General features: G+C 41.8%; 1 protein-coding gene across 5 annotated transcripts in view; it reads right to left on the bottom strand.

The window, feature by feature from the left end:
- Window positions 1-26,904, bottom strand: part of ADAMTS17 (ADAM metallopeptidase with thrombospondin type 1 motif 17) — a 250,758-nt gene that overhangs the window by 35,979 nt on the left and 187,875 nt on the right. For all 5 annotated transcript variants that reach the window (XM_056571810.1, XM_056571808.1, XM_056571809.1 and 2 more), the window contains 3 exons: window positions 23,377-23,534; window positions 10,268-10,427; window positions 8,104-8,239 (listed from right to left, as the gene is read on the bottom strand). In XM_056571810.1, coding sequence (XP_056427785.1) covers window positions 8,104-8,239; window positions 10,268-10,427; window positions 23,377-23,534 — 454 coding nt within the window. The remainder of the gene's footprint in view (window positions 1-8,103; window positions 8,240-10,267; window positions 10,428-23,376; window positions 23,535-26,904) is intronic.

Genomic DNA, 26,904 nt, shown 5'->3' with positions numbered 1-26,904 from the left:
AGCTCCGGGGGCTCGTTGGCAGGTAAGAAAAGTGCGTTTTATTAAAAATTCCACATCCCTAAAAGAATCGATTCAAAAATATTTTGAATCGATTCTGTATCGGCAAATGAAAAATCGCGATTATCGCGAGAATCGATTTTTTCTTACATCCCTAACAGTTACATTACCAACCAGCTCTGCGTTGTTGGAAATGATCAGATCCAACAAGGCATCACTTCTTGTTGGGTCCTCCACAAACTGGCCCATAAAATTTTCCTGCAATAAATTTAGGAATTTTCTCCCCTTTGTAGTTTTAGCCAGCCCCCGACCCCAATCTATATCTGGATAGTTAAAATCTCCCATTATTACCACTGTACCTGCCCGGGCAGCCCTCTCTATTTGTTTATGCAGCTGACCTTCTATCTCTTCAGTGATGTTAGGGGGTCTGTAGATTACACCAAATATTATTTTTTCAGTATTTCCCTCCTTTTGTAATTCTACCCACAATATGATTCCACATCCTCAAAATAATCACACACTGTGGCATCTTTCACACTGGGTTGTAGACTCTGTCTCATGCTACCACTAGAGTGAAAGCACCGTCAGCATTCAAAAGTGACCAAAACATCAGCCAGGAAACATAGGAACAGAGAAGTGGTCTGTGGTCACCACATGCAGAACCACTCCTTTATTGGGGATGTCTTGCTAATTGCCTATAATTTCCACCTGTTGTCTGTTCCATTTGCACAACAGCATGTGAAATTGATTGTCAATCAGTGTTGCTTCCTGAGTGGACAGTGGGATTTCACAGAAGTTTGATTGACTTGGAGCTACATTGTGTTGTTTAAGTGTTCCCTTTATTTTTTTGAGCAGTGTATTAGGTCCTTAGGGCAACAAGGGAGATCATTACTTATCTGATATGTGTACTGTTTTTCTGACTGCTGCTGATTTTTTAAGGTGAATTTGATTGTATTTTGGATTTGTATTTATTAATTTTTTTAATTATATTTCTTGCATGTTTGATGCTTTTTGATAGGATTTCTACTTAGTGTTCCATGCACTGAACAGTTTGGCTCTGTAATTTATTGGCCTATTTATCGGTTTACACTTTGAGGGTAGGGTCACACATGCCATATTTTGCTGCACATTTTGCAGCACATTTTCTGAAGCTGATTTTGCTACCTATTGACTTCAATAAATAGGAAAATACACAGCAAAAAAATATGGCACGTGACCCTACCCTAAAAAATAATATGTTTGGGACACAGATCAATCACAATCACTAGTGGTCAATGTTAAGTCTGACGACAACAGGCGTACCACTTGTACATGTTGGAGTACCTTTTTGCTGGTATCCCAGGTGTATACTGTACTCATGATAAGGCCATATCAGTTGACAGACATGCTAGTTGTCACTGGTAAGTAAGAGATCCTTAGAATGATGCTATCTGACTTTGGATGGACTATTATTCTTTGCATGAGTGAAACATAGAAACAAAGATTTTAAAAACTTAAAAAAGGTATAAACAATGCTCAACTCCACATTATTAGGCTTGGTTCACATAGAGCAGAAAATCTGCATAGAATGAAAAAGGCCTTAAAGGAAGATATTACCTAAAAGTTGCTCCCTAGGCTGCAGCTCGCAGCACTTGGCTATATGACTGCTCCATGGAGAAACTGTACAGTTAACGCCATTGTATGATCAGCAAAAGCTTTTTCTAAATGTACAACTTTTGTGCATGAGCCCAAGTGCTCAGTTCATATCTAATTTGTGCCCTCAGTCATACATGTTGTTTGTATCTAGAAAACACAGAGACATAACATTTTGTGTTTTTTGTTGTGACCAACATAACTGTATATCTTGGCTGAAAGGTATAACAGGCAATGGATGAATGTATAGTTTGTTTATTGATTTATTTTAGCTTTCTGTTGTTTTACTTTATTTTACTACCTTTAATCTTACTAATCAACATTAAGGTTATTTATTATAAAATCACAAAATATATTTCAGGTAATTTAAAAAGGGGAAATTTTGAGTTTCCATGTAGAGCGCATGGTGTGTCCGACATAGAAATGTTAACTCTACTAAGATTAGGGACCACTGACCCATACTTGACAGGGACTGAAGGGTGTCAAGGAAACAGTGACAGGTATGAGGCTAAGAAATAAATCACATTCAGTCACATTCAGAGAACAGGTCACTCTTCCGAATCAAGGCCAATGTAGTAATCTCTGCTAAGCGGCCAGATAAAACTTTCAGTCAGGACAAGTGTGGGCAGCTCCATGCAATATCCTCAGTGTCCCTGGAAGCACACTCTCAGGGATTTGAGGTTGTTTAACATCCCCCGGACGTGTGCTTAAGGCTCGCACACAAAGCTCGGCATTCACACAACGGCCCTGAGAGGGATCTGGCATATTGGGTTTCAGTTTTTATTTCCACTACACGAAGAAACAGAAAAGATCCTTTCTATAGAGAGAAACTTACAAGACTGAACTTCACATACCCTCTGTCTAAACAGCCAGGACTTCATTTAAATCAATCACCCCTTTCTATACACAAACACATGCAGCATATTTTTATATCAGCCATGAGCTGCTCTCAGCAAGAACTTACAATTACAGCAGACATGGACTAAACCTGTAACTTTGATACACATAAAGCAATGTCTCAAAAATTTCTGAATACAAGAATAAAATAAAATGATGTTTTCCGGCCAAGTTCAAACTTTACTCATTTTTTGACATTTTTTTTACTGCACTTTTTCTTGAAAAAACTTGAAGACCAAATGTTACATAAATAGGAATTTTAAGGCCATTCCCATATATCCAGTACAACTGTATATACTGTGCCCCATAAGGACCTAGGAAGGTATCACATTCTCTCCTAAGAGCATTGTATGACAACAATGCTTTAAAATGCGGAATCTATTGGTGTATGTCCTGATTTTGTATCCATTAATTCTGAATTCAAAGACAGTATTATGGAGTTGATCCACCCCATGCTGTTACAGTATAACAGCTTCTACTCTTCTGGGTAGACTGTCTTGTCTCTACAAAAGTCCAATAAAAACAGGTACTACAAGATTTTGCAATATTCTGTGATTTTGCATCTTACAAAAATGGAAACATACAATTGTCCAAAGCATTAAGATTTCCCTTCAATAGAACTAAAGGGCCAAGGCCAACCCCTAAAAAACAACCTCATGGTATTTTCCCTCTACCAAACTTTACAGCGGGCACTATGCAGTCAAGCAGGTAACATTCTCCTGGCATTTACCAAACTCAGTCCATTAAACAGATAGAGAATAATGATACCTCACTCCACAGAACACATTCTATTCTATTGCTCCATAGTCCAATGTACTTTAAAACACTCCATCCGATTCTTGGCATTGTGCTTGGTGGTATAAGGTTTCCAAGCAGCTCCTCGACTAAGAAAAACAAGAACACTGAGGTACAGTAAAGGACCACAGCAGGCCATAAGCACTGCATTACAGAATGTGATATGTATTACTAGGTGTGTTACATTTATACTACTATTTTTAAATGTAGTAAGACAATTTCTTTTTCTTGCTTAAGAGAAGGTCTAGGAGTGTTTCCAAGTCAGAGAAAGATCCAACAGTACACCAGCAAAGTACTGAAAAGAAAATACCCCATGGTTTTCCTGCAAGCGCTGTCAACACAATAAGGCCGTGCCAGTGAGTATTTTATCAATACAATGCTGACAGGGGCAGTGGTGATATGCTGCCAGGCATGACGGCATCTGTTAGCACTTTACTGAAACCATGTATGCTGGAAATGGGGCATGAATTCTGCTGATGGCTCCTGTGGGAAAATAGAGTGGAAGTTTATTTACCATCAACACTAAAGGGTTAAAAAGTAATCAAAATAAAAAATCTGATTAAATTATGGAAATTATATTAATGGAATATCCTAAAAATTCAAAGACAATGGGGAAAAGTTACGGATGTCCTGACTTTGGTGTAAAATTTGACGAAATTTAGCACATCTTGTTTTAGACACATTCATTATGCATTTTAGACCCTATTCTGCTAGCCATGTATCACTAAGGGGTTGGCTTAAAGTTAAAGAAGGACACAGCTACATGGGAAGGGGTGTGGAGTGAAGCTGCAATAATACGTGCCGAAAATTGCACCAAAATATCGGTGTAAAGTAAGTCAATCAATAATTGGTATAAAAAGTTAAATAAGTCTGAAGATGTATTAGACTTATGAAACAGCCAAGGAGCCATTGTGATAAACCTGGAGAATCCGATGTCTATATTTACACTAAGTATAAGACAGCATTAGTAAATCTGCCCCAATGTGATTATGTAGACAAGTCATGAAGCATTTGCCCACAGCAAACTAAACATAAGAGCCCATGCTAAAAATCCGCTGCCCAGAATCAACATTTATTTCACCCAGACTTTTACTGCAGAAAGAAGTGCCAAAGCCTAAAGTCCAATTGACTATTATAGGACTGGGGGGTTTCCGTTGAAAGAATGATCATGTTCATTCTTTTGGCGAAATCAAATTCCTCGTCGGAAGTTCCATGGTGGAACGTCTGACGTGTAAATTAAGATCAATGGGGGGCTGCTGTCAGCGGAATATCCATAGTGTGCATAGGCCCTAAGATTGGTTGCTACTAGTGTGACTCCACCTTATGACTATTTTTGATCTGGGGGTTTAATATAAGCATTAAATAAAAGTGTGCAAAAATATATATATTTTTTTATTGTGTAGTTTTTTTTAGATACCATATGTCATTTTTAGGTATCAAATTATCAATAGTACCAACAATTGTATATCAGTCATGAAAGGGTTGCATTAACTTTTCTATGGGTGTAAGTTAACTTCATAAGCCAGAGAACCCCTTTATGAACTGTTTTATATGTCGTAGTATTCTAAGGCGTCATGTCTAAAGTGAGAGAACCATCTCTCCAACTGCTTGCCAAAAAATATTAGGGATTGGTCTCGTTCCATGATCAACCTACAGTAGCAGCTATTATGCTTATGTCAAAGTGAGAATCAGTAGTAGACACAGAGAGTGGGTGGAATGGTGAGATTTGTGAATTCCGATCCAGAGCGCGGAGCCCAGGCAGCTTCTGGAACCTGCATTTGCACAGTCAGCACGTCTAGTACCTGGAGATAAAAATGCCACTGGAAACTGAGAATGTTATCAATAGGTTTAAAAAAGAAACCACGCTGCTGACAGAGATCCCAGGAACGGCACTGCAAGTGTGAATGTGGTCAGTGAGCGTGGGAATGCGGTATGTCAAGTCAATATAGCGCTGCCAAGTCTCCAAGAATTTCAGCACTTTCACACAGCTATGTCCTTCTAGTTAAAGAGGCAGAAATAGAGACAGCAAAAGGTGAGAGGGGCCTGGGAAAGAGAAAAGATTCTTTTTAACACCGCTTGCTCGGCAGACTTTAACACCTGCTAATGAAAACACATCAAAGCCAAAACTGGCCCAGTAAAAGGATTACAAATCAGTAAAATTAAAGACAGGCTGAGCGTAAAGCACATTACAAACCGCTCTTACTGTGAAATGTGAGAGATTAGGGGGAAATAGCGGCCGCTACCATACCAATTTCCTTTGTACACCTGAAGCCATAATTATTTATATGCTAGAGGCTGTTAGATGGGGCGTAATGCCAACTATGGCAAGAGTAAAAAACATCCATAGCGCACGTAAACCAATGCCCGGTCAATTGATTAGTACAATTATGGCATGGATAGAAACATACTGATCACAATAAATAAATGGAGTCCAAACACAGATAAGAACACAGAAGATCCAGTCAGCACTGCAGGGGTAATTTGCTCTGGGGTCATAGATACAAGATTTCCAGCATAGCTCCGGTTCAGACAGGAAAGAGTCACGGCACTCAAGTACTGAAGATATTTCAAACATTTATTCACAATCACAAGGGCCGCAACGGCATCGGGAGGTGGTGAAGTGACAGGATGATGATCATTTTGCAGTGTCTGCTGCTTTGACTAGTCCCTATGTCACCCCTCTCATCTCCACCCATAAATACAAAATATCTATTTATATTTATGGGGGAGATGAGAGGAGTGACGTAGGGACCAGTCGAAGCAGCAGTCGATGCGAAGCGGTCGTCATTGTATCACCTCCCGATGCCGTTGTGGTCCTCGTGATTGTGAATAAACGTTGGGAATATCTTCAGTACGCGAGTGCCGTGAATCTTTCCTGTCTCCTTTTTAGATCACCAGCCTTATATCTGACAAAGCCTTTATTACTTAAGGCCACTTACAGATGGGCATTATACAAACACATTTTTGCTTTGCCCACACCTGCTATTTGCCTCAGGTGAGTTTCAAGGAGCATCACATTCTTGAAACAATCTTATTTATCCACAATTTTGAAAGGGTGCCAATAATTTAGTCCAGCCCATGTTTGGAGTTTGGTGTGACCATATGTCCAATTTGCTTTTTTTCCTCCTTTTTTTCGTTTAGTTCCAATACACACCATGGGAATAAACATGTGTATAGCAAAACATGTGTTACTGCAATCCTTTTCTGTGAGAAATACTTCATGTTCTTAAGAAATTTCAGGGGTGCCAACATTTACGGCCATGACTGTATATAGGCAAGGAGTCACATCTGAGCAGAAAACTTTACCCCTAAGCATACACATATACAGAGGAATTTCAAGAGATCAAATAATCACCACTATATATGTAGGAACATACATATCAAAACAAATAGAAGATGACATGAATACAGCATCAATCTAAAAATGGTGACAGGAATAAAACCATATTAGGGGTATTCCATGAAAAAAAAACAATTTTTATTTTTTCATATTAACTGACTCCAGAAAGTTAAACAGATTTCTAAATTACTTCTATTAAAAATCCTTCCAGTACATATCAGCTGCTGAAGTTGAGTTGTTTTTTTCTGTCTGACAACAGTGTTCTCTGCTGACACCTCTGTCTGTCTCAGGAACTGTCCAGAGCAGGAGGGGAGTTGCTGCTACATGTCCATAACCCCCCTCTATATATCTCTATGGGAGAGCCGTTCGGCTATCTCCGGCACTACCATAGAGATACATGAAGGTGGCATGTCGGCCGTTGCTTTGTGTGGGCGTCATGATGCTCCATTTCCGGGGAGAGCAGAGGGCCCATGCTGAAGATCGTGGGGGGGTTCCAGCAGTTTGACCCCCTCACAATCTAAAACTCATCCCCTATCCGCATGATACTTCTTTAATGTATTAATGCAAGATGATGTTTGGGATTTTTCTTTCATTTTCTAGTAAGTAAAGTAAAAAAGGAGAGAAAAAAAGGGGTATTGCCATTTTAACCATTTATGTAATTTCTATAGGATACCTGGCTGGGATTTTGGTAGTCCGGGATTTTAAAAAGCTGAATGCTGCTTGTTGGCATAGGGTCTGTAAATTTCAGGCATCATCTTTCTTGTTTAAGCTTGTTTCATAATTGTGCCAGAATAAGGATTTCTTTTATTGATATGCATGTCTATCATTACATGAACTTAATAATCATAGTCAACATGGCTTTAAGTCTGAAGAGGTATTATCATATCATTATGAAAACGTGTTATTTGTTACAAGGATTTATGCATGTGGTTTATTTATATAACAGTTCTTCCTGTTCTTTTTATGTTAAAGTTCACTCACTAAGTTAAAAATGTACCCAGATAGAAATGTCAGATTTTTGCAAAACCCGGCATGCAGTTATGTCTCGGGCAGATGTGGATTACAGATGTGGTCTGATTAGACAACAGGTCTTGTCGCAAGAGGGCATAAAGAGCTTCCTCCGCTGCCCTATAAAAAAGGCTTTCAGAGGCTACTTTTGGATAGTGTACCCCTTGAAGATGGATTGTCGACTGCTAAACATGCCTCTACAACACACTTGTAGACATTTTGCACAGTTGACAGACTTTGTCTCTGTCTAGACCATTTTTAGACATTTAAACAGAAGGGAAATTTGGTGTCATGGCACCCATTACGTGTTCTGTCATTGACAGACAGCCATGATCCACTTTGTGTAATGCTGTGCAATGGTGTCTCCAGAAACCTAGACTGTTACGGACTTCCCAATTTACCAAAGAGAGACCAGCTGCCTGTACAAGACTTACCTTGACTGGCATGCATGTGTGTTGCACTTCCGGACCTGTGGGGCAGGACGTGGCACATGAAGGCACATGCTGTCATTTACAATCAACATGGTTTTGTTCACCAGTTTGGTGCAGGACACAATAGTTTTCCGTTCTCCTGGAATAAAGTGAATATCTACATCAGTAAATGCATTAGAGACATCATATTCTCAGAGGAGCATTCAGAAAACCCTGCATCTTCACCTTGTAGTACCTTTACTAACTGATACTCACGATATCATAACATTGGTAGTATATAAATGTTTTAAGAACTCACTGGGGGACTCTATGACCCCTTACAGTCAGTCAGTCAGTGTGTGACAAGTTAACCAAGATGATTCCTAATTGTAAAGGAAATGTTCTAATGAACACATTGTACCAGTCTTGTGTAGCACACTGTGTTCTTGTGATATTTCCATTGCACATCTGTTACATTGTATGTGCTTTAATCTGTAGAACATATGAAGCCGGCATCTGGTATATAACATGAGAAGGCTCTCATTAATGACACATGGAATAAGAACGTACTAAGCTGTCACAGACATTCACCACACAGAGACAATAATAGGATGATCTAGAGTAGACAATGATATAATAATCTACACCACCTAGTATGCCCAATGACATAGTAGTATAGTACCTGATGACCTGCAGTCATTAAAAAAAGCTCCAATTATTATTACTGTATATCTTTTTTTAGTCTCTGATGCCCTGATTCCAATACAGGTTTTATTTTAATACAAAATGTTCCAACCGGTGAAGCCACCTGTGTCCTCTATTGTACATACACATATTGTTGGGCTTAAAGGGGTACTACGCTGCTCAGCGTTTGGAACAAACTGTTCCGAACGCTGGAGCTGGGACCTTGTGACATAATAGCCCCGCCCCCTCATGATGTCACGCCCCATCCCCTCAATGCAAGACTATGGGCTGTCACGCCCCCTCCCATAGACTTGCACTGAGGGGGCAGGACGTGACGTCATGAGGGGGTGGAGCTATGATGTCACAAGGTCCCTGGCTCCAGCGTTCGGAACAGATTGTTCCAAACACTGAGCAGCGAGGGAACCCCTTTAATCATTGGACTAATCTGAACCGTAAAAGCTCCAGCTATATATATATATATATATATATATATATATACCCAAAAATCTGGAGTAGCACTTTATGTATGTTTAAATGATGTGATTTGTGCAACCCACTTATGGTTTATACGCTTATACATTGTCTTATGGGTATTCCCCATATGAGTAATACAATCCTCCTGTGCAATATTGCGTAGTCTACCATGTTGGTTGCTAATACTTTCTATTTTTGACATTTACAGATGTTTACATAGTGGTATGAAACTAGGGTTGCCACCTTTCTTGCAAAAAAATAAAAAAATACCAGCCATGCAAATGTGCATGATTATATATGTGTGACATCACATCATAATATGCAGGGGCAATTATTTTCTAAATTACGCCTAAATCAAGTAACCTGGGGATGTATGAGGGCTAATTTTTTTTGTCTTGTGATCTGTAGTTTTTATCGGTACCATTTTTGTTTTGATGGGACTTTTTGATAGCTTTTAATTAATTTAAGAGACGAAATAATTAGCAATTCTGGATTTTCATTTTTTTTTTTTTTTACGTTTACGTCAATGACCGTACCATATAATTAACATAAATTTAGCTTAATTTGTCCTGCCTACAGAACACATATGAATGGATTGGGTAGGCTGCAGGATGTATATAGTATATACCAGTGTTTCCCAAACAGGGAGCTTTCAGCTGTTGGAAAACTACAACTCCCAACATGCCCAGACAACCTGAGTTGAAGTGTTGCAAAGTAGGAAACAGTGGAGTTTCTTGCGATTATTTTTCCTTGCTTCATATCTTACAAAGTACAAATATTGTTTAGGTTTCTTTGTGTTATAGATAGGTAAATATCAAACTTATTTGATTAACCTTTGTGAATGTTGTAGAGCCAAGCCAGGGAAGATATATACTCCATGTAATCCCAGCCCTAGTAATTCTACCTACAGTGGCATGTCTGTCTACTGCAATCATTGATATGGCTACCATATCCCACAGTGAAGACTCCATGCCTTGACATATATAAATATTCTAATGACCGTATTGTTGTCTACTTTGTCATCCCTTACCTCCTCCGCACTGTACACTGCACCCCTCCCAACTGCTGTGCGTCCACATGTAGATTGGGTCTGGTTGTCTCTCCACCTCGGTCTTCTGCTCTGTGGACTGGTTCACTGGGATGGTATATTCATAATGAATGCCATAGTTCTGATCATGGAAGAGCAAAACCTAATCACATATTTCAATAAGAAAGAAAAATATTATTGAAAAGATATTTCTGTGCGTATAACATGGCTTGGTATTAACAGTCAGTATTGCCTTACAAGACATAAAAATTTTATTTTATTAGTTTAGCCCAATAACAGTGAAGCTCGTTGGACATTATCAGCTCCTTCACACATTCCTTTTCCTAAACAATCTTTATCTCATTATTAAAGAAAATAATTTTACCCCTTTAGGATTAACAACTGGATTTTAGTATTTTTGGGATGAAAGCTAACATTTTTAGCTCAGAATATATACACATTTAGCAGCATTTAGATTGATGTTTTATGGACTGAGATTGGCAATGATTGGAAAACTCCATAGAGAATGAATGGTATGTTGGCAGCGCATATGTGGTGTGCTTTGTTCATTCTTGGGACAATTTCACAGGATTTGTGGGGGTCCCAGTAATCGAACCCCACCTGTCAGTTTGTTATCCCCTATCCTCAGGATAAGGGATACCGGATAACTTCTTGAGATGGAACCCTCCTTTAAATGCCAGATCAAAAAACTTCCAAATGTTGTTACTGATGAAAATGAAAGACCTTTTGAAATATGGTTGTTACAATGTTTTGGAATATTTATAAAAAAAAAAAAAGCCTACTGAAAACCCCACCAATAGGGGTCCTCATTTCTACTGGGACACTAACCAGTCCCACAGCAGCATCAGACTTGTTTGTGAGTCATGGACAAGAGATGACTCATGGACAAGAGATGACTCATGGACTCATGCAGGAGCAGACACACCAATCACCTCCCACCACAAGGGAGGGACACACCCCCTTCCCCGAGAGGATTTCTAACACTGTGAGCTAATGAAAAGAGGGTTTGTTATAATAAATATAGGTGATAGAGAAATAACAATTAGATGTACATGGTCTGGATTAGGTGCTGAGTTATTCTTATCTTTATGTGGGATTTCACAGGTACGCTTTAAAGGGGTATTCCAGGAAAATTTTTTATTTGACTAGGCTACAGGGGCTGTAAAGTTAGTGTAGTTCATATTATAGTGTCTGTGTGTAACTGTGGTCTAGCAATTCTTATGTGATTTTCACCCTAACATTTATTTTTAACAGCATACAAAGCAGCAGTAGTGACATAGTGGAATCATCAAGGGGCTATATGAAGAACTATGAGAGAAGAGTCAACCTGTAAGGATACGAAAACGAGTAGGTAACCAGCCCATGGAGCAGATCTGTTCTGTGCTGCCCACACTTTGGGCAATCCTCTATGCGGTCCGGATGAGCAGGCATGCGAGGAAAAGTAAAGACATAAACGGCATGATGAATGATCCAAAATTGTGTCTCCCGCCATGACTCATTACAAACCGCGGACTTTTGCCCAATCCTCTAGAATAGGAAGGGTTAAATCAGCCCTGTTCAGTTTCCCCTCCCAATATTTAAATAAAGACGTCTGAGTGCCAGTTACGCCTTTCCTACTGAGATGTCTATAAAGCCCTGACAGGGAATGGTGATGTGTCTCAGAAGAGACAAAGGTATCAATGGTTGTCTGTACATGTTCTCTCGTAAGATCTGAAAGGCGGGGCCCCAGAAAGGCCATAACCTGACTGTAGGGGAGAACATGTTTAGGACCCAAGCCATACTGGGTCAAGAGTTCCGAAAAGGTCAAATACCTCAGTAGGGCAAAGGAGATGTTGTACCTGAAGGATCCCAGCAGCTCGCCACATACGAAAAATACTATTCTCTCTACCTAAAGGGAACTTGGGTAAGGACCATAATGGCATGTGTTTACTGACCGAGAACGACAACTGCATAGCAGCTCTACCCACCTTCCACGCCGTCACTGTGTCCCGAACTATACACAAACCCCGTAAAGGACCCATGATAGCCCAAAACTTAGTATGAAGGAGTGCTGATAGAGACCAGGGACCCACTAATTCAGCTTCTAGCGCTGTATTGGAGTAGGAATTGCTGCCCCTAACTCAGTCAATGCAGTGGCGATATAGACAAGCCAAGTTATAGTGTGTGATATCTGGGAAGTTTAACCCCCTTCTCCCGTGGCAACATAAGCTTGCGGAGGATAATACGAGGACATTTATTAGCCCAAATAAACTTAGTGAAGGCCGTAGTGAGTAAAGATAGATCACTCCGCAGTAGCAAAATAGGGATCGTCTGGAAGGGATAGTTACATTGTTACATAGTTCATAAGGCTGAAAAAAGACCAGAGTCCATCAAGTTCAACCTATAACCCTAATGAGTCCCTACTGAGTTGATCCAGAGGAAGGCAAAAAACCCTCATACTAGAGGCAAAGATTCCTTCCCAAATATGGCAGTCAGAATAAATCCCTGGATCAACGTTCTGTCCCTATAAATCTAGTATACATAACCAGCAACGTTATTATTCTCCAAAAATGCATCCAGACCCCTTTTGAACTATTTTACAGAATTCACCATGAGCACCTCCTCCAGAAGAGAATTCCACAGTCTCACATCTCTTACACTGCTTCTTTTTTCTAAACTAAATAATCCTAATTCTGATAATCTTTCTAGGTAGTGTAGTCCTCCCATTCCCCATAGTACCCTGGTTGCCCGTCTTTGAACCCTCTCCAGCTCCACAATATCTTTCTTGTACACTGGTGCCCAGTACTGTACACAGTATTCTATGTGTGGTCTGACTAGTGATTTGTACAGCGGTAGAATTTTTTCCTTGTCTTGGGCATCTATGCCCCTATTGATGTACCCCATGATTTTATTTGCCTTGGCAGAAGCTGCCCAACACTGGTCACTACAGCTAAATTTACTATTAACTAAGACTCCTAAGTCGTTTTCCATGTCAGTCGTCAGAAATGTTCTCCCATTTATTACATAATCCCAGTCTGGATTTTTCCTCCCCATGTGCATTACCTTACATTTATCAGTGTTGAACTTCATCTGCCACTTCCCAGCCCAAACCTTGAATCTATGCAGATCCATTTGTAACAGTGCACTGTCCTCTATTGTGTTTACCACTTTACAGAGTTTACTATCATCTGCAAAGATTCCTACTTTACTACTCAACCCCTCTACAAGGTCATTAATGAATATATTAAATAGGACAGGACCCAAGACGGACCCCTGTGGTACTCCATTAGTAACAGTCACCCAATCAGAATACGTACAATTAATAACCAACCTCTGTTTCCTATCACTGAGCCAGTTATTTACCCACTTACACACATTCCCCCCAGCCCAATCCTTCTAATTTTATCCACCAACCTTTTGTGTGGCACGGTATCAAATCCTTTGGAAAAATCCAGATATACGATATCCAGCGATAGCCCCTGGTCCAGCCCCTGGTTACACTGTCATTTAAGGAGCCGGCCAGAGCTCCTTACATGACAGTGCGCTTAGCCTATCACCGGCCAAGGCGGGACATCGCTGCGGCCGGTGATACGCTGATGGCTATGTGACATTACCGTCCCCAGGAAACAGCAAGAGGACCGCGGCGAGGACCATGAGGCCGGTAACGGAGCAACGGGGGAACGTAGGAAGGTGAGTTAAAGATTATTTTGTTTATTTTTGCAGCCCGGGCACAGGAATATGTAAAATTCATGCAGTACAGATGTCCTATAAGATCTACGTTTATTAATGATATAGGGCGATAACTGTCTGGGGTAAGAAGGTCTTTGCCAGGTTTTGGCAAAACTTTTATGTACGTTGTGTTCATGGAGGAGGAGATAGGACTTAACTGCAGGTAGGAGTTGAAGAAATGCAAAAACGGCAGAGTAATTCCCCCTTGAAGGGCCTTATAGAACCCTCCCAAAAAGCCATCCGGGCCCGATGCCTTGTTGACAGCAAGTTCTTGATTGCAAGATCGTCGCATGTGTTCAGCGCATTCAAGGCTGCCCGCTCCTCAGTGAGAGAGGGAAGGTTAGCTGATGCTATCCACGGGAGAAGGAGCCCCCGGAATCTCCCTCCATGTACAATTACTGAAAATAAGAGCGTAACACATCATTAACCACCTTGGGATCTCTTTGCATAGGGCCTGAAGCATCCTGAAGCACCGGAATTTGGGTCAGGGGAGTTATCCCTTTAGCAAAAGGGGCCAAAAGACCACCTGGTTTATTGCCATGGCAGAATAGAGTGGCCTCGAATTGAGGCAGAGTTAGATTATCCCGTCTCTCTCCACCCAGGATTTGTAGTCAGCCTTAGCAAAAGACCAGGCTGCCTTGGTAGTGTCTGAGGGTGACAGAGTAAAAGCCGTGTAGGCCTGGTGTACGGATTGGCCCAATAATGTGAGTTGTCAGGCAACTTTCCGTTTCTGAGCAGTGGTGTATCCCATAATTCTGCCTCTCAGCACCGCCTTTGCGACCTCCCAGAATAATTGTGTATTAGAAACATGCTCCTGGTTGTTCTGCTCATATTCATGTGACCACCCTTTAAGGAGCAGTTGGAACTGCTCATCCCTAGCCAAACCCAAGGGGAACCTCCATAAGAAGTCTGACCCATGTGGAATAAGGTCCGTAAGATGAAGCAAAAGCTGTGACTGGTCAGAAATAACCAACTCCTCTAAACTGACGTGTTGCACCTTGGGGAGCAGCGTAGAGGTAATAAAACGATAATCAAGCCTCGACCAAAAGTCGTGAGCATGGGAATATTGGCTAAATTCCCAACCTCAGGATGCAACACATGCCACACATCCAAGAGACCAGTCTGGGAAACCCACTGAGCCAACCTGCTATCCTGTCGTCTAGGTAATAGGGGGTCCCTCCCAGCGCTCCTCCGCTCTTCTTCCGTATGCCTTACAGCATTAAAATCCCAACCACTATATGGTTACTCCCCTAACTGGACTGGACCACCGCTGCTAAGCTGGACAGGAGTGACCCATCGTCTACATTAGGTCCATAAACATTGAATAAAACTAGATCCTCAGAAGCCGTCTTGATATGGACACTGCACAATCTCCCTTCCGCATCCCTGTGTACTGACAGAATATCATATACAAACAATTTGTGAAATAAAAATTATACCCCTGCTTTCCGGGCCACTGACAGGGATCCCTCTACTCTACATTTTTGCATACGCTAGAATTCCGCCTCCTTTAAATGTCTTTCTTGCAATAGAGCTACATCAGGGGATAGGCATTTCAAATAGCGTAGAACCATGCTGCTTTTGTTAAGGGAACCACAATCCCTTAAAGGATACCTCTGGAATGTACAAATTATCCCCTATCCTAAGGATAGGGGATAAGTGTTAGATCACGGGGTGGGGGTGTCGACCGCTGGGGCTGATCTGTAAAGTCCAGGTATTTCACTATCACTTGTCGGGGACGGTTGCAATGTTCCAGGCCTGGAGGCGGTGCTCTTGTCCCCGGCGCTGCTTCTCAGATCAGTGCCTAAACGGTGTGCCTGTTCTACTTTGCAGGGCCTAGGCAGACCAAGCTCCCTAGGAAGGAGCACTTCCCAAAAATGCAGGAGATCTCTGCCCAGTACGGACTCCGGGAGCCCAACTATGCGGAGATTAGTCTGGACCTGTTTTCTAGGTCCGCGACCTTGTCTCCTAAGAGACGGAACTCTGCCTCCAGAGATGTAATGCGAGAGTCAGTCTTATCTGTCGTACCCTCCACGTTGCACACCCGCTCCTCTAGCTCAGATAGGCAAACACCATGCTGCATGACCGTTTGCTGCAGGTTCTGCCATGTCTCCTGAATGTCTCCTGTACCTTAGGAGTGATGTACTTCACCACTTCAGCCGCGTAGTCCATGCCCTGTTGTTCGCGGCTGTCAAGCCCGTCTGTAGAGCCACAATCCAACATAGCTAGGGAGGTAGCGCAGCTGGAGGCCGGGGACTTTGCCATATTGGATTTGCTGCCGCGTCACACTGAGCGTCTTCCCTTGTTCTTTTGGCTAGTTTTCCGACCCTTACGAAGCAGGTACCGGTCCATGCAGAAGCCCCCACCGACACACACTCCTCAGGGGGGGGATCAGCGGACCACTGTAATGCGGGTAGAAATGGCTGGGAAGCAGACGCGGGCAGGGAGCTCTTCCACCACACGTCCTTATCGCATGGTGCCAGAAACAGGAGTCCGTTATGCTCTTCTTTTAGGCTGTGGTACAGGTTGGCATTTCAGCAGAAAGGCATATTGGCGTGTACCAGCAGCAAACCCATTTACTTTTTAACGGGCTGAAGATAGTAAACTAGCAACTACGCTCATTCTGTTTTTAAACATAAAGTATACTTTTATTATGTGGGATTAAAAAGTGCGGTCTACTGCAAAAAAAGTATAATGTATTATATAAAGTAAATAGACTGAACATAATTGAGAGAAGATGCCGCAGGTACACCATCAGCTTACTGCATGTTTCTGCCAGTATGCCAACATATACCACAACAGTACAGAACTTTTCTTATGGGATCTCAGCCTTTTATTAATAGACTTAGTTACATAAAAAACTGCAGTATTGTGGAGACAGAGGAATGTGTTTACTGCTGGCTAATGGTATTGCAGACAGACATGTCTCTGAAATCTGTACACAGCATTGGATTTCCATTGTCAATGTAACTCCTTATCAGGCAGTTTTGGACCAGCATTGTTCTGATGTGGTTCTATAATTGTTTTCTGATGCTGCTAACAAAAGCTCCAGGCTCATTGCAAAATGCTGCGTCTTCCTCTACATTGTTTAGATAACAGCCTTCTATTCACAGTCTCCCCTTTCAGTCCTCTCTTTGATTATGTTTTCCAGGCCGCCCATTTCCTATGTGAGGTACTGTTGGGTGTCAACTCCCTCCCCGAATGTTTGCCTGTTCATGGAAATGATTTTCTGATGCACTGGTTAAAAGCAGCAGAAAGCTTTGTCTATACTGGGATAGCTGCCTAGAAAAACACCGCACCAGAAAACTTCTCCCTGCAATGGTTTCCTTTGATGTCTATCATGCGACACTTTAAAAGTGCTATATTCCTGCAGTATTCTCCTCTGTGCGGAAATGGAACTGCACGGTCACAACACTATGTTATAGTCAAAGCTGAATCTGCATGGAAACATAACAATTCTATTAATGGTTAGTTGAAAACTGGGGATTGGAACTGGAATCAAAGAATCTATTTAGGTTCCCCTAACTGTAAGGCAGTGGAAAGGCTGTCCGGGCGGCTGGGAGTTCTAGTTTTGCAACAGCTGGAGGCCCACTGGTTAGGAAACACTGCTGTAAGGTGTAAGGTGTATAGTATATATGTCATAGGACAATGTTTTCCAAACAGTGTGTCTCAAGCTATTGCAAAACTACAACTCCCAGCATGCCACCAGGACAGCCATACCATAAAGGTGGGTTGGTTCTTATGTTCAGGCTTTTTTTATTATTATTTTTATATATATTATTATTAAACAATTTTTAATACAAAATCAAAAACCATCAGATACAATAGGGCAGAAAAGGGAAGGCTTTTTGATGCAGTTTTTGAAGGAAAAGCCAGTGGAGGAGCAAAAAAAAGAGTACATGTATAAAAGAAAGATATGACACTTCTCTGTCCATTAACACCCAACTTACCCAATTCAAGGTTAATAAATGAAGTGTTCCTGTACCTTATGCCTTGAGCTGACCTAATCTGATCTCTGCTTGAGGCCAGACCTTGCCTTTGCATGCTGATTTTGTACTATTTTCTTGGTTTGTCCCTTGCTTGCTCTGACTACCATACTGGTTCTGTTTTATACCGTGCTTTCCTCTTGGTTTTTGACTTTCTGGCTTGTCCCTGGTTAAACCATTGATTGCATATTTGCTACCTTTCTGCCTTTCTGTTGCTGACCTGGCCTGTCTGATTTCGTTTTACGCCCCATGCACTTAGCTCAGTGTACGGACTGTCCCCCAGTTGGGGGCCGCTTTTAGGGCGGATCAGCAAATAGGTAGGGACAGTGGTTTGTGGTGAGCAGATTTGCACATCTGACATGCTAATTACAAAAAAATGGTAGTTGATTTTTTGGGCAAAATCGGTTGAAAACTTTTTTGAGCCATCAATTTTCCAGTAAATCCATGTTGGGACTTTACTACATTCTCATTTTAAAAAAATGACCCTCTTACATAGTTTAGTTAACTTTTGCATCTTCCCCTCCCTCTTTCTTTTTAGTCCTAAAGTCATTCATCATTTTTTTATGATTTTTATTACATATCACACATTAATATTTAGAATGTTCTCCTGCAGGGTATAGGATGTTTGCTGACACCAATGCACTTATTTTTTATAAAACCGACATGCTCATATGTGGACAACATGAATATCTGTATGAATATTCTGGCAGATTTTTCTAGGAGGTAGAAAGAGATGCATTTTCTGATGGAAGTAATTGTACAACTCAGGATCTTTCTAGTTAAAGCTCTAAGTAACAACATATGCAACAGAGACTCTGGACATGAAGAGGGAACTTTGAAGTGGAGTTCACTGGTTGTTTCAAGTGTCCTTATATTATGGAGGGAAAATATTTCTAATAATAATTAACTTTTTTTTTTATATGGAAGACACCTAAAAAAAATAGTTTCACTTCCTATATGTACATTAAAGTGTACCTGTCAGATGCCACAAAAAAAAAAAAAGCTGTTATATGTTATTCAGTACCTAATCCTGATCATATACATATAATTGTATGTCTTTAACACCCATATTTCACAAAAAACTAGCATAATAAAGCTGCTCACTGTCTTTTTCACCCTCTCTTGGAAAGGGTGTGTGTCCCTCTCTTGCCTGCATTGTGCACTACTCAGCTTTCTTCCTCACTCTGCGGACTCATTGCTCTTGAGAGCAAGCCTGGCAGCCCTGTTCTGTAATCTTTTCCTCTCTGGTTTTATGCTGTACATGTTACACAGAGAGGAGTAATGATTATTGGAGATTGCCTGTACTCTACCAAAAACAATATGGTGACTGTATAACTTAGATCTTCCTAAATTAGTGCAAAATCTTAGTGCTAAAAGTACAGTAATTTGTTATGCATACATTTTCTATCTGTTCTATATGTTCCTATGTCATTCATGTGTATCTTCCTTTGCCAGTCCTGCGATGCTGGGACTTGTAGTTTTGGAATAGTTGGAGGTATATTGTTTGGATAACTCTTTTTAACCCCTTAAGGACCAAGGACAGACCGGTAAATCCTGAGTCCTCTCCCTTACTATAACGCAGGGGCCAAGGAGTGGCCCCGCGTCATAGCCTGTGGCTAATAGCGCGGTTCAAAGTTGAACGCCACGTCTTAAGTGAAAGTAAACCAATGCCGGTTAGCTCAGGGAGCTGTTCGGATTGCCGCAGTGAAATCACGGCATCCCGAACAGCTGTAGGACAGCAGGAGGGTCCCCTTACCTGCCTCCTGTTGTCCGATCACCGAATGACTGCTCAGTGTCTCAGATCCAGGAATGAGAAGTCAAGCAGTAGAATCATTGATCAATGGTTTCCTATAAGAAACCATTGATCAATGTAAAAGATCAATGTGTGCAGTGTTATAGCTCCCTATGGGAGCTATAACATTGCAAAAAAAAGTGAAAAAAAGGTGAATAAAGATCATTTAACCCCTTCCCTAATAAAAGTTTGAATCACCCCCCTTTCCCCATTAAAAAAAAAAAAAAAAACAGTGTAAATAAAAATTTTAAATAAACATATGTGGTATTGCGTGTGGAAATGTCAGAATTATAAAAATATATTGTTAATTAACCCCTTAAGGACCGGAGGTTTTTCCGTTTTTGCATTTTCGTTTTTTGCTCCTTGCCTTTAAAAAATCATAACTCTTTCAAATTTACACCTAAAAATCCATATGATGGCTTATTTTTTGCGCCACCAATTCTACTTTGTAATGACGTCAGTCATTTTGCCCAAAAATCTATGGTGAAGCGGGAAAAAAAATCATTGTGCGACAAAATTGAAAAAAAAACGCTGTTTTGTAACTTTTGGGGGCTTCCGTTTCTACGTAGTACATTTTTCGGTAAAAATGACACCTGATATGTATTCTGTAGGTCCATACGATTAAAACGATACCCTACTTATATAGGTTTGATTTTGTCGGACTTCTGGAAAAAATCATAACTACATGCAGGAAAATTAATACGTTTAAAATTGTCATCTTCTGACCCCTATAACTTTTTTATTTTTCCGTGTATGGGGCGGTATGAGGGCTAATTTTTTGCGCCGTGATCTGAAGTTTTTAACGGTACCATTTTTGCATTGATAGGACTTATTGATCACTTTTTATTCATTTTTAAATGATATAAAAAGTGACCAAAAATGCACTATTTTGGACTTTGGAATTTTTTTGCGCGCACGCCATTGACCGAGCGGTTTAATTAATGATATATTTTTATAATTCGGACATTTCCGCACGCGGTGATACCGCATATGTTTATTTTTATTTACACTGTTTTTTTTTTTATTGGAAAAGGGGGGTGATTCAAACTTTTAATAGGGGAGGAGTTAAATGATATTTATTCACTTTTTTTTTTCACTTTTTTTTTGCAGTGTTATAGGTCCCATAGGGACCTATAACACTGCATACACTGATCTTCATCATTGATCACTGGTTTCTCATAAGAAACCAGTGATCAACGATTCTGCCACATGACTGCTCATGCCTGGATCTCAGGCACTGAGCAGTCATTCGGCGATCGGACAGCGAGGAGGCAGGAAGGGGCCCTCCCGCTGTCCCGTCAGCTGTTCGGGATGCCGCGATTAGCCGCGGCTATCCCGAACAGCCCGACTGAGCTAGCCGGGAACTTTCACTTTCACTTTTAGCCGCGCGGCTCAGCTCTGAGCGCGCGGCTAAAGGGTTAATAGCGTGCAACGCCGCGATCGGCGCTGCGCGCTATTAGAGGCGGGTCCCGGCTTCACTATGACGCCGGGCCCGCCATGATATGACGCGGGGTTACTGTGTAACCCCGCGTTATATCAGAAGAGCAGGACCAAGGACGTACCGGTACGCACGGTCAATGGCGCACGGTCAATGGCGTATGCGCAAAAAAATTCCAAAGTCAAATGTCATGAAAAAATGAATAAAAAGCGATCAAGAAGTCCGATCAATACGAAAGTGGTACCGCTAAAAACTTCCGATCATGGCGCATAAAATGAGTCCCCATCCCACCCCGTACGCAAATTTTAACGCAAGTTATAGGGGGTCAGAAGATGACAATTTTAAACGTATAAGTTTTCCTGCATGTAGTTATGATTTTTTCCAGAAGTATGACAAAATCAAACCTATATAGTAGGGTATCATTTTAATCTTATGGATCTATAGAATAAAGATAAGGTGTCATTTTTACCAAAAAATTTACTGCGTAGAAACGGAAGCCCCCAAAATTTACAAAATTGTGTTTTTTCTTCAATTTTGACGTACAATGATTTTTTTTTCCATTTCGTCGTAGATTTTTGGGTAAAATGACTGATGTCCTTATAAAGTAGAATTGGTGGCGCAAAAAATATGCATTTTTAGGTGCAGAATTGAAAGAGTTATGACTTTTTAAAGGGGTACTCAGGTGCTTACACATCTTATCCCCTATCCAAAGGATAGGGGATAAGATGCCTGATTGCGGGAGTCCCGCAGCTGGGGACGCCCGTGATCATGCACGCGGCACCCCGTTTGTAATCAGTCCCCGGAGCGTGTTCACTCCGCCCCTCAATGCAAGCCTTACGGGAGGGGGCATGATAGCTATCATGCCCCCTCCCGTAGGCTTGCATTGAGGGGCGGAGTATGACGTCACACGGGGCGGAGGCGTGACATCACACACCGCCGGCCCTGAGGTCGACCATAATCAGACCCGGAGCGAACACGCTCCGGGGACTGATTACAAACGGGGTGCCGCGTGCATGATCACGGGCGTCCCCAGCTGCGGGACTCCCGCGATCAGGCATCTTATCCCATATCCTTTGGATAGGGGATAAGATGTGTAAGCACCGGAGTACCCCTTTAAAGGTAAGGAGGAAAAAATGTTAATGCAAAAATGGCAAAACCCCGGGTCCTTAAAGGGTTAACAGCAGTTTTGCCATCAGCTGTGTTCCTATAGCTTTTGCAAAACTACAACTACCAGCATGCCCTGACATCCTTTGACTGTCCAGGAATGCTTGGAGTTGTAGATTTGCAACAGCTGGAGAAACATGATTGGTAAAGCTCTGTGCTACAGCCTCTGTGTCCCTCCTGCAGCCTTGTCAATCAGCCATCTCGTGTCCATGACCCTTGGACAAGCTGATGCTGTTGTGGGACTCATCAGTGTCCAGGAGGTATAGGGACCCCTAGTGGAGTGATTTTCAATGGCAGTTTTTAAAAGAAATATATTAAAAAACTAATGTTTTGCCATGATATACAACATATTAAACGCTTTATATCTGACAGTGCCCATTAAAAGTACTTTTATGGACACCTAAACTAACTAACTAATGAAAAAGGTTACATTAATTGACTGGAGAGTTCAAATGCATCACTTAAATATATTATATATCTATCTAAGATACAAACCTATGATATTGTGTAGTAGCCAATATGGTAGAGATGTACTGGACCTAATATATGCTATCACTCCACTGCTAACTGTAATAGCCAATTAAACATGGCTCGATAAAGCATCTTAAATGTACCACAAGTGGTAAATGATAACACATAACTATTTTGTTTTGGTGCCCTAAAACCCCTAATGGAGATGCTTTGTTAGCTGCATGAAGTCTTATGTCATGTGGCATGAATCTGTTTTTCAGCCCAGAACAATATATGGAGATAAAAGGGGAGATTTATCAAGACCTGTGCTGAGGAGAAATTGCTGAGTTTCCCATAGCAACCAATCAAATCACTTCTTTTATTTTTGAAAAGCCCACTGAAAAATGAAAAAATAAATGTGATTGGTTGCTATGGGCAACTCAGCAACTTTTCATCTGAGCAGGTTTTCATAAATGTCCCCCAAAGTCAAAGTAAATATGGCTAAATATTAATGTACTCTCTTTATAAATATGGCTAAATATTAATGTATTACCATCAGATGTAAAGGAGTTTTTGTCGGTCCCTTGGCAGACATCTTCTCCCACAGTCCCCGACGCACATAGCGGATGGTGGTCCCTGCGATTTGAAACTCACCAGGTAACTCGATTTTCCAATCACTGTTAATGGACTTCTTAATAGAATCTTTCAGGGCTGAAAGAGTTAAGCACAAGGTACATAAGGTGTGATATACTTGTCGGACCTGCTCCTGTAAGCTGTCAGTGCCGGGCATATTCCATCTATCTAGAGGCTGCAGGAAATATTTTCCATGGTGTAAAGTGACAATTAAGCTCTGGGCTCCTTGCACGGGTCCTGGCTTTTTTGCACATGCGCCTGTTTCAATATAATTCCCTTTTTCTGCTCTTTGCTCCCCAGAACAGTCTCTCAAATTCCCACATTCTTTTTTCTCATCTTGCAGTTTTTCCATCACTTTCTCTGCCAAGTTCTGCTACCTATAGCCCATGTGCCTCTGCTCAGCATCCAAAAGCTGAAAGGGTGAATCACATCAAATTTCTTTCTATATTGTATGTTAGCAAACATTGTATTTTCTTTGGCTTCTGCAGACCGAGAAGTCTATATGAAAAGCCTGTTGTTGGTGCCCGCACACATTTCAGCGTGGGATGTGATGAAGGGGAATTTGTTTCTTTCTCCATTAAAACCTAAGATAACCTTTGCAATATTAATTCATTTCAGCCCCGCCTAACTTTTTAACACCATGTCATTTTTAGGTTCAACATTCTGTGCCCAGTGAAACCTCTTTAAATCCCCCCAAGCCAACCACCCACATTAGGGTGGTTGGCCACCCTATTGGTGTGGGCCTATCAAATAAAAAGTATACAGAATGCAGTTAAAGTGTCCACTACAGTCAGAAAACACACAAAATACACAAACACACCTACTAATGAAATAGCCCAAAACTGTGTTTTTTCATGGGTTGAATTAGTGGTCTACAGAATAGTACACCCTCACTGCCCCAACATGGCTCCCTTTCTAAGTTCTGGTGCCAATTATGGCTCCCAATAACCTGATCCCCAGTATGGATTACCTCCGACCCTAGTGCCCAGAATGCCTAGCTTCTTATTCATAGTTCCCAGGATCGCTCCCTTCTCATTCCTACCCCCCACCATGACTCCAGTCTCATTCCTGGTCCCCAATAGGGCTCCTCTCATTCCTTATTCCCAGCATAGCTCCCTTCTCATTTCTAGTCCCTAGTTTACCTCCATTTTCATTTCTGGTCCCAAGCTTGGCTCCCCATCTCATTCCTAGTCCCTAGTATGGTTTTCTTCTCATTCCTAGTCTTCAGAATGGCTCCTCTCTTATTCCTAGTCTCCAGAAGGGCTTCCCTCTCATTTCTAGTCTCCAGCAGGGCTCCTCTCTCATTTCTAGTCTCCAGCATGGCTCCCCTCTCATTCCTAGTCTCCAGCAGGGCTCCTCTCTCATTTCTAGTCTCCAGCATGGCTCCCCTCTCATTTCTGGTCCCCAGAAAGGCTTCTCTCTCATTTATGGTCTCCAACAGGGCTCCCCTCTCATTCCTAGTCTCCAGCATGGCTCCCCTCTAATTTCTAGTCTTCAGCAGGGCTCCTCTCTCATTCCTAGTCTTGAGCAGGGCTCCTCTCTCATTTCTAGTCTCCAGCAGGGCTTTCCTTGCATTCCTAGTCTCCAGCAAGGCTCCCCTCTCATTCCTAGTCTCTAGCAGGGCTCCCCTCTCATTCCTAGTCTCCAGCAGGGCACCTCTGTAATTTCTAGTCTCTAGCAGTCCTTTCCCCACATTCCTAGTCTCCAGCAGGGCTCCTCTCTCATTTCTAATCTCCAGCAGGGCTCCTCTCTAATTTATAGTCTCCAGCATGGCTCATCTCTCATTCCTAGTCTCCAGCAGTGCTCCTCTCTCATTTCTAGTCTCCAACAGGCCTCCTCTCTCATTTCTAGTCTCCAGCATGGCTCCCCTCTCATTCCTAGTCTCCAGCAGGGCACCTCTCTCATTTCTAGTCTCCAGCAGGGCACCTCTCTCATTTCTAGTCTCCAACAGGCCTCCTCTCTCATTTCTAGTCTCCAGCATGGCTCCCCTCTCATTCCTAGTCTCCAGCAGGGCTCCCCTCTCATTCCTAGTCTCCAGCAGGGCACCTCTCTCATTTCTAGTCTCCAGCAGGGCTCCCCTCTCATCCCCAGTCTCCAGCAGGGCTCTTCTCTCATTTCAATTCTCCAGCAGGGCTCCTCTCCCATTCCTAGTTTTGAGCAGGGCTCCTCTCTCATTTCTTGTCTCCAGCAGGGCTCCTCTCTTATTCCTAGTCTCTAGAAGAGCTCTCCTCTTATTCATAGTCTCCAGCAGGGCTCCTCTCTCATTTCTAATGTCCAGCAGGGCTCCCCTCTCATTCCTAGTCTTCAGCAGAGCTCCTTTCTCATTTCTAGTCTCCAGCAGGGCTCCTCTCTCATTCCTAGTCTCCAGAAGGGCTCCTTTCTCATTTCTAGTCTCCAGCAGGGCTCCCCTCTCATTTTCTTATTCCTAATCCCTTTCATGAATCCCTTCTGATTCCTAATTGACAGTATGACTCTTCTCTCATTCTCTTATTCGTAATCCCCAACATAGCTCTTCTTTCATTTCTGGTCCAGCATGACTGATCTTTCTTTCATTTTCTCATTCCAATTTAGAGTGCATGCAGCTCTAATGTCTGGCAATTTCAAAATAGGTTCCCACTGAAAAATTTACTCAGAAAAGTGGTCTCTGTTGAGAAAAGGGGGTCTGCATATAAAGGGGCAGCTTTCATGGACTATACTGGAGACTAACACTTGTCACAGCATAAACTGGACTCTTAAAAGGGTGATCTTGTCAGGAGGCTCCACTGTATATATTTTCATAGTGGTTGGAACTGATACTGGAAGTCAAACTACCTGTATAAACACAAAGTTAAAAATCCACACCACTATAAAGATGGTGTTTAGCGGTAAACAGTAACATCTGGGTGTTTGACATGAGATCCCGCAGCCTAACCTTCTTAATGATTAGTGACATATGACATACAGTAGGGCAAAAAAGTATTTAGTCAGCCACTAATTGTTCAAGTTCTCCCCCTTAAAAAGATGAGAGAGGCCTGTAATTTTCATCATAGGTATACCTCAATTATGAGAGGCATAATGAGAAAAAAAATCCATAAAATCACATTGTCTGATTTTTTAAAGAATTTATTTGCAAATTATGGTGGAAAATAAGTATCTGGTCAATAACTTTGTTATATATCCTTTGTTGGCAATGACAACAAAGTGAACATTTTCTGTAAGTCTTCACAAGGTTTTCACACACTGTTGCTGGTATTTTGGCCCATTCCTCCATGCAGATCTCCTCTGGAGCAGTGATGTTTTGGGGCTGTCGCTGGGCAACACGGACTTTCAACTCCCTCCAAAGGTTTTCAATGGGGTTGAGATCTGGAGACTGGCTAGGCCACTCCAGGACCTTGAAATGCTTCTTATGAAGCCACTCCTTTGTTGCCCGGGCGGTGTGTTTGGGATCATTGTCATGCTGAAAGACCCA

The sequence above is a fragment of the Hyla sarda genome, chromosome 4 (assembly GCF_029499605.1).
Source record: "Hyla sarda isolate aHylSar1 chromosome 4, aHylSar1.hap1, whole genome shotgun sequence".
Taxonomy (NCBI): Eukaryota; Metazoa; Chordata; class Amphibia; order Anura; family Hylidae; genus Hyla; species Hyla sarda.
Note: the sequence above shows the minus strand (reverse complement) of the source record. Positions and strands in the feature narration are given on the sequence as shown.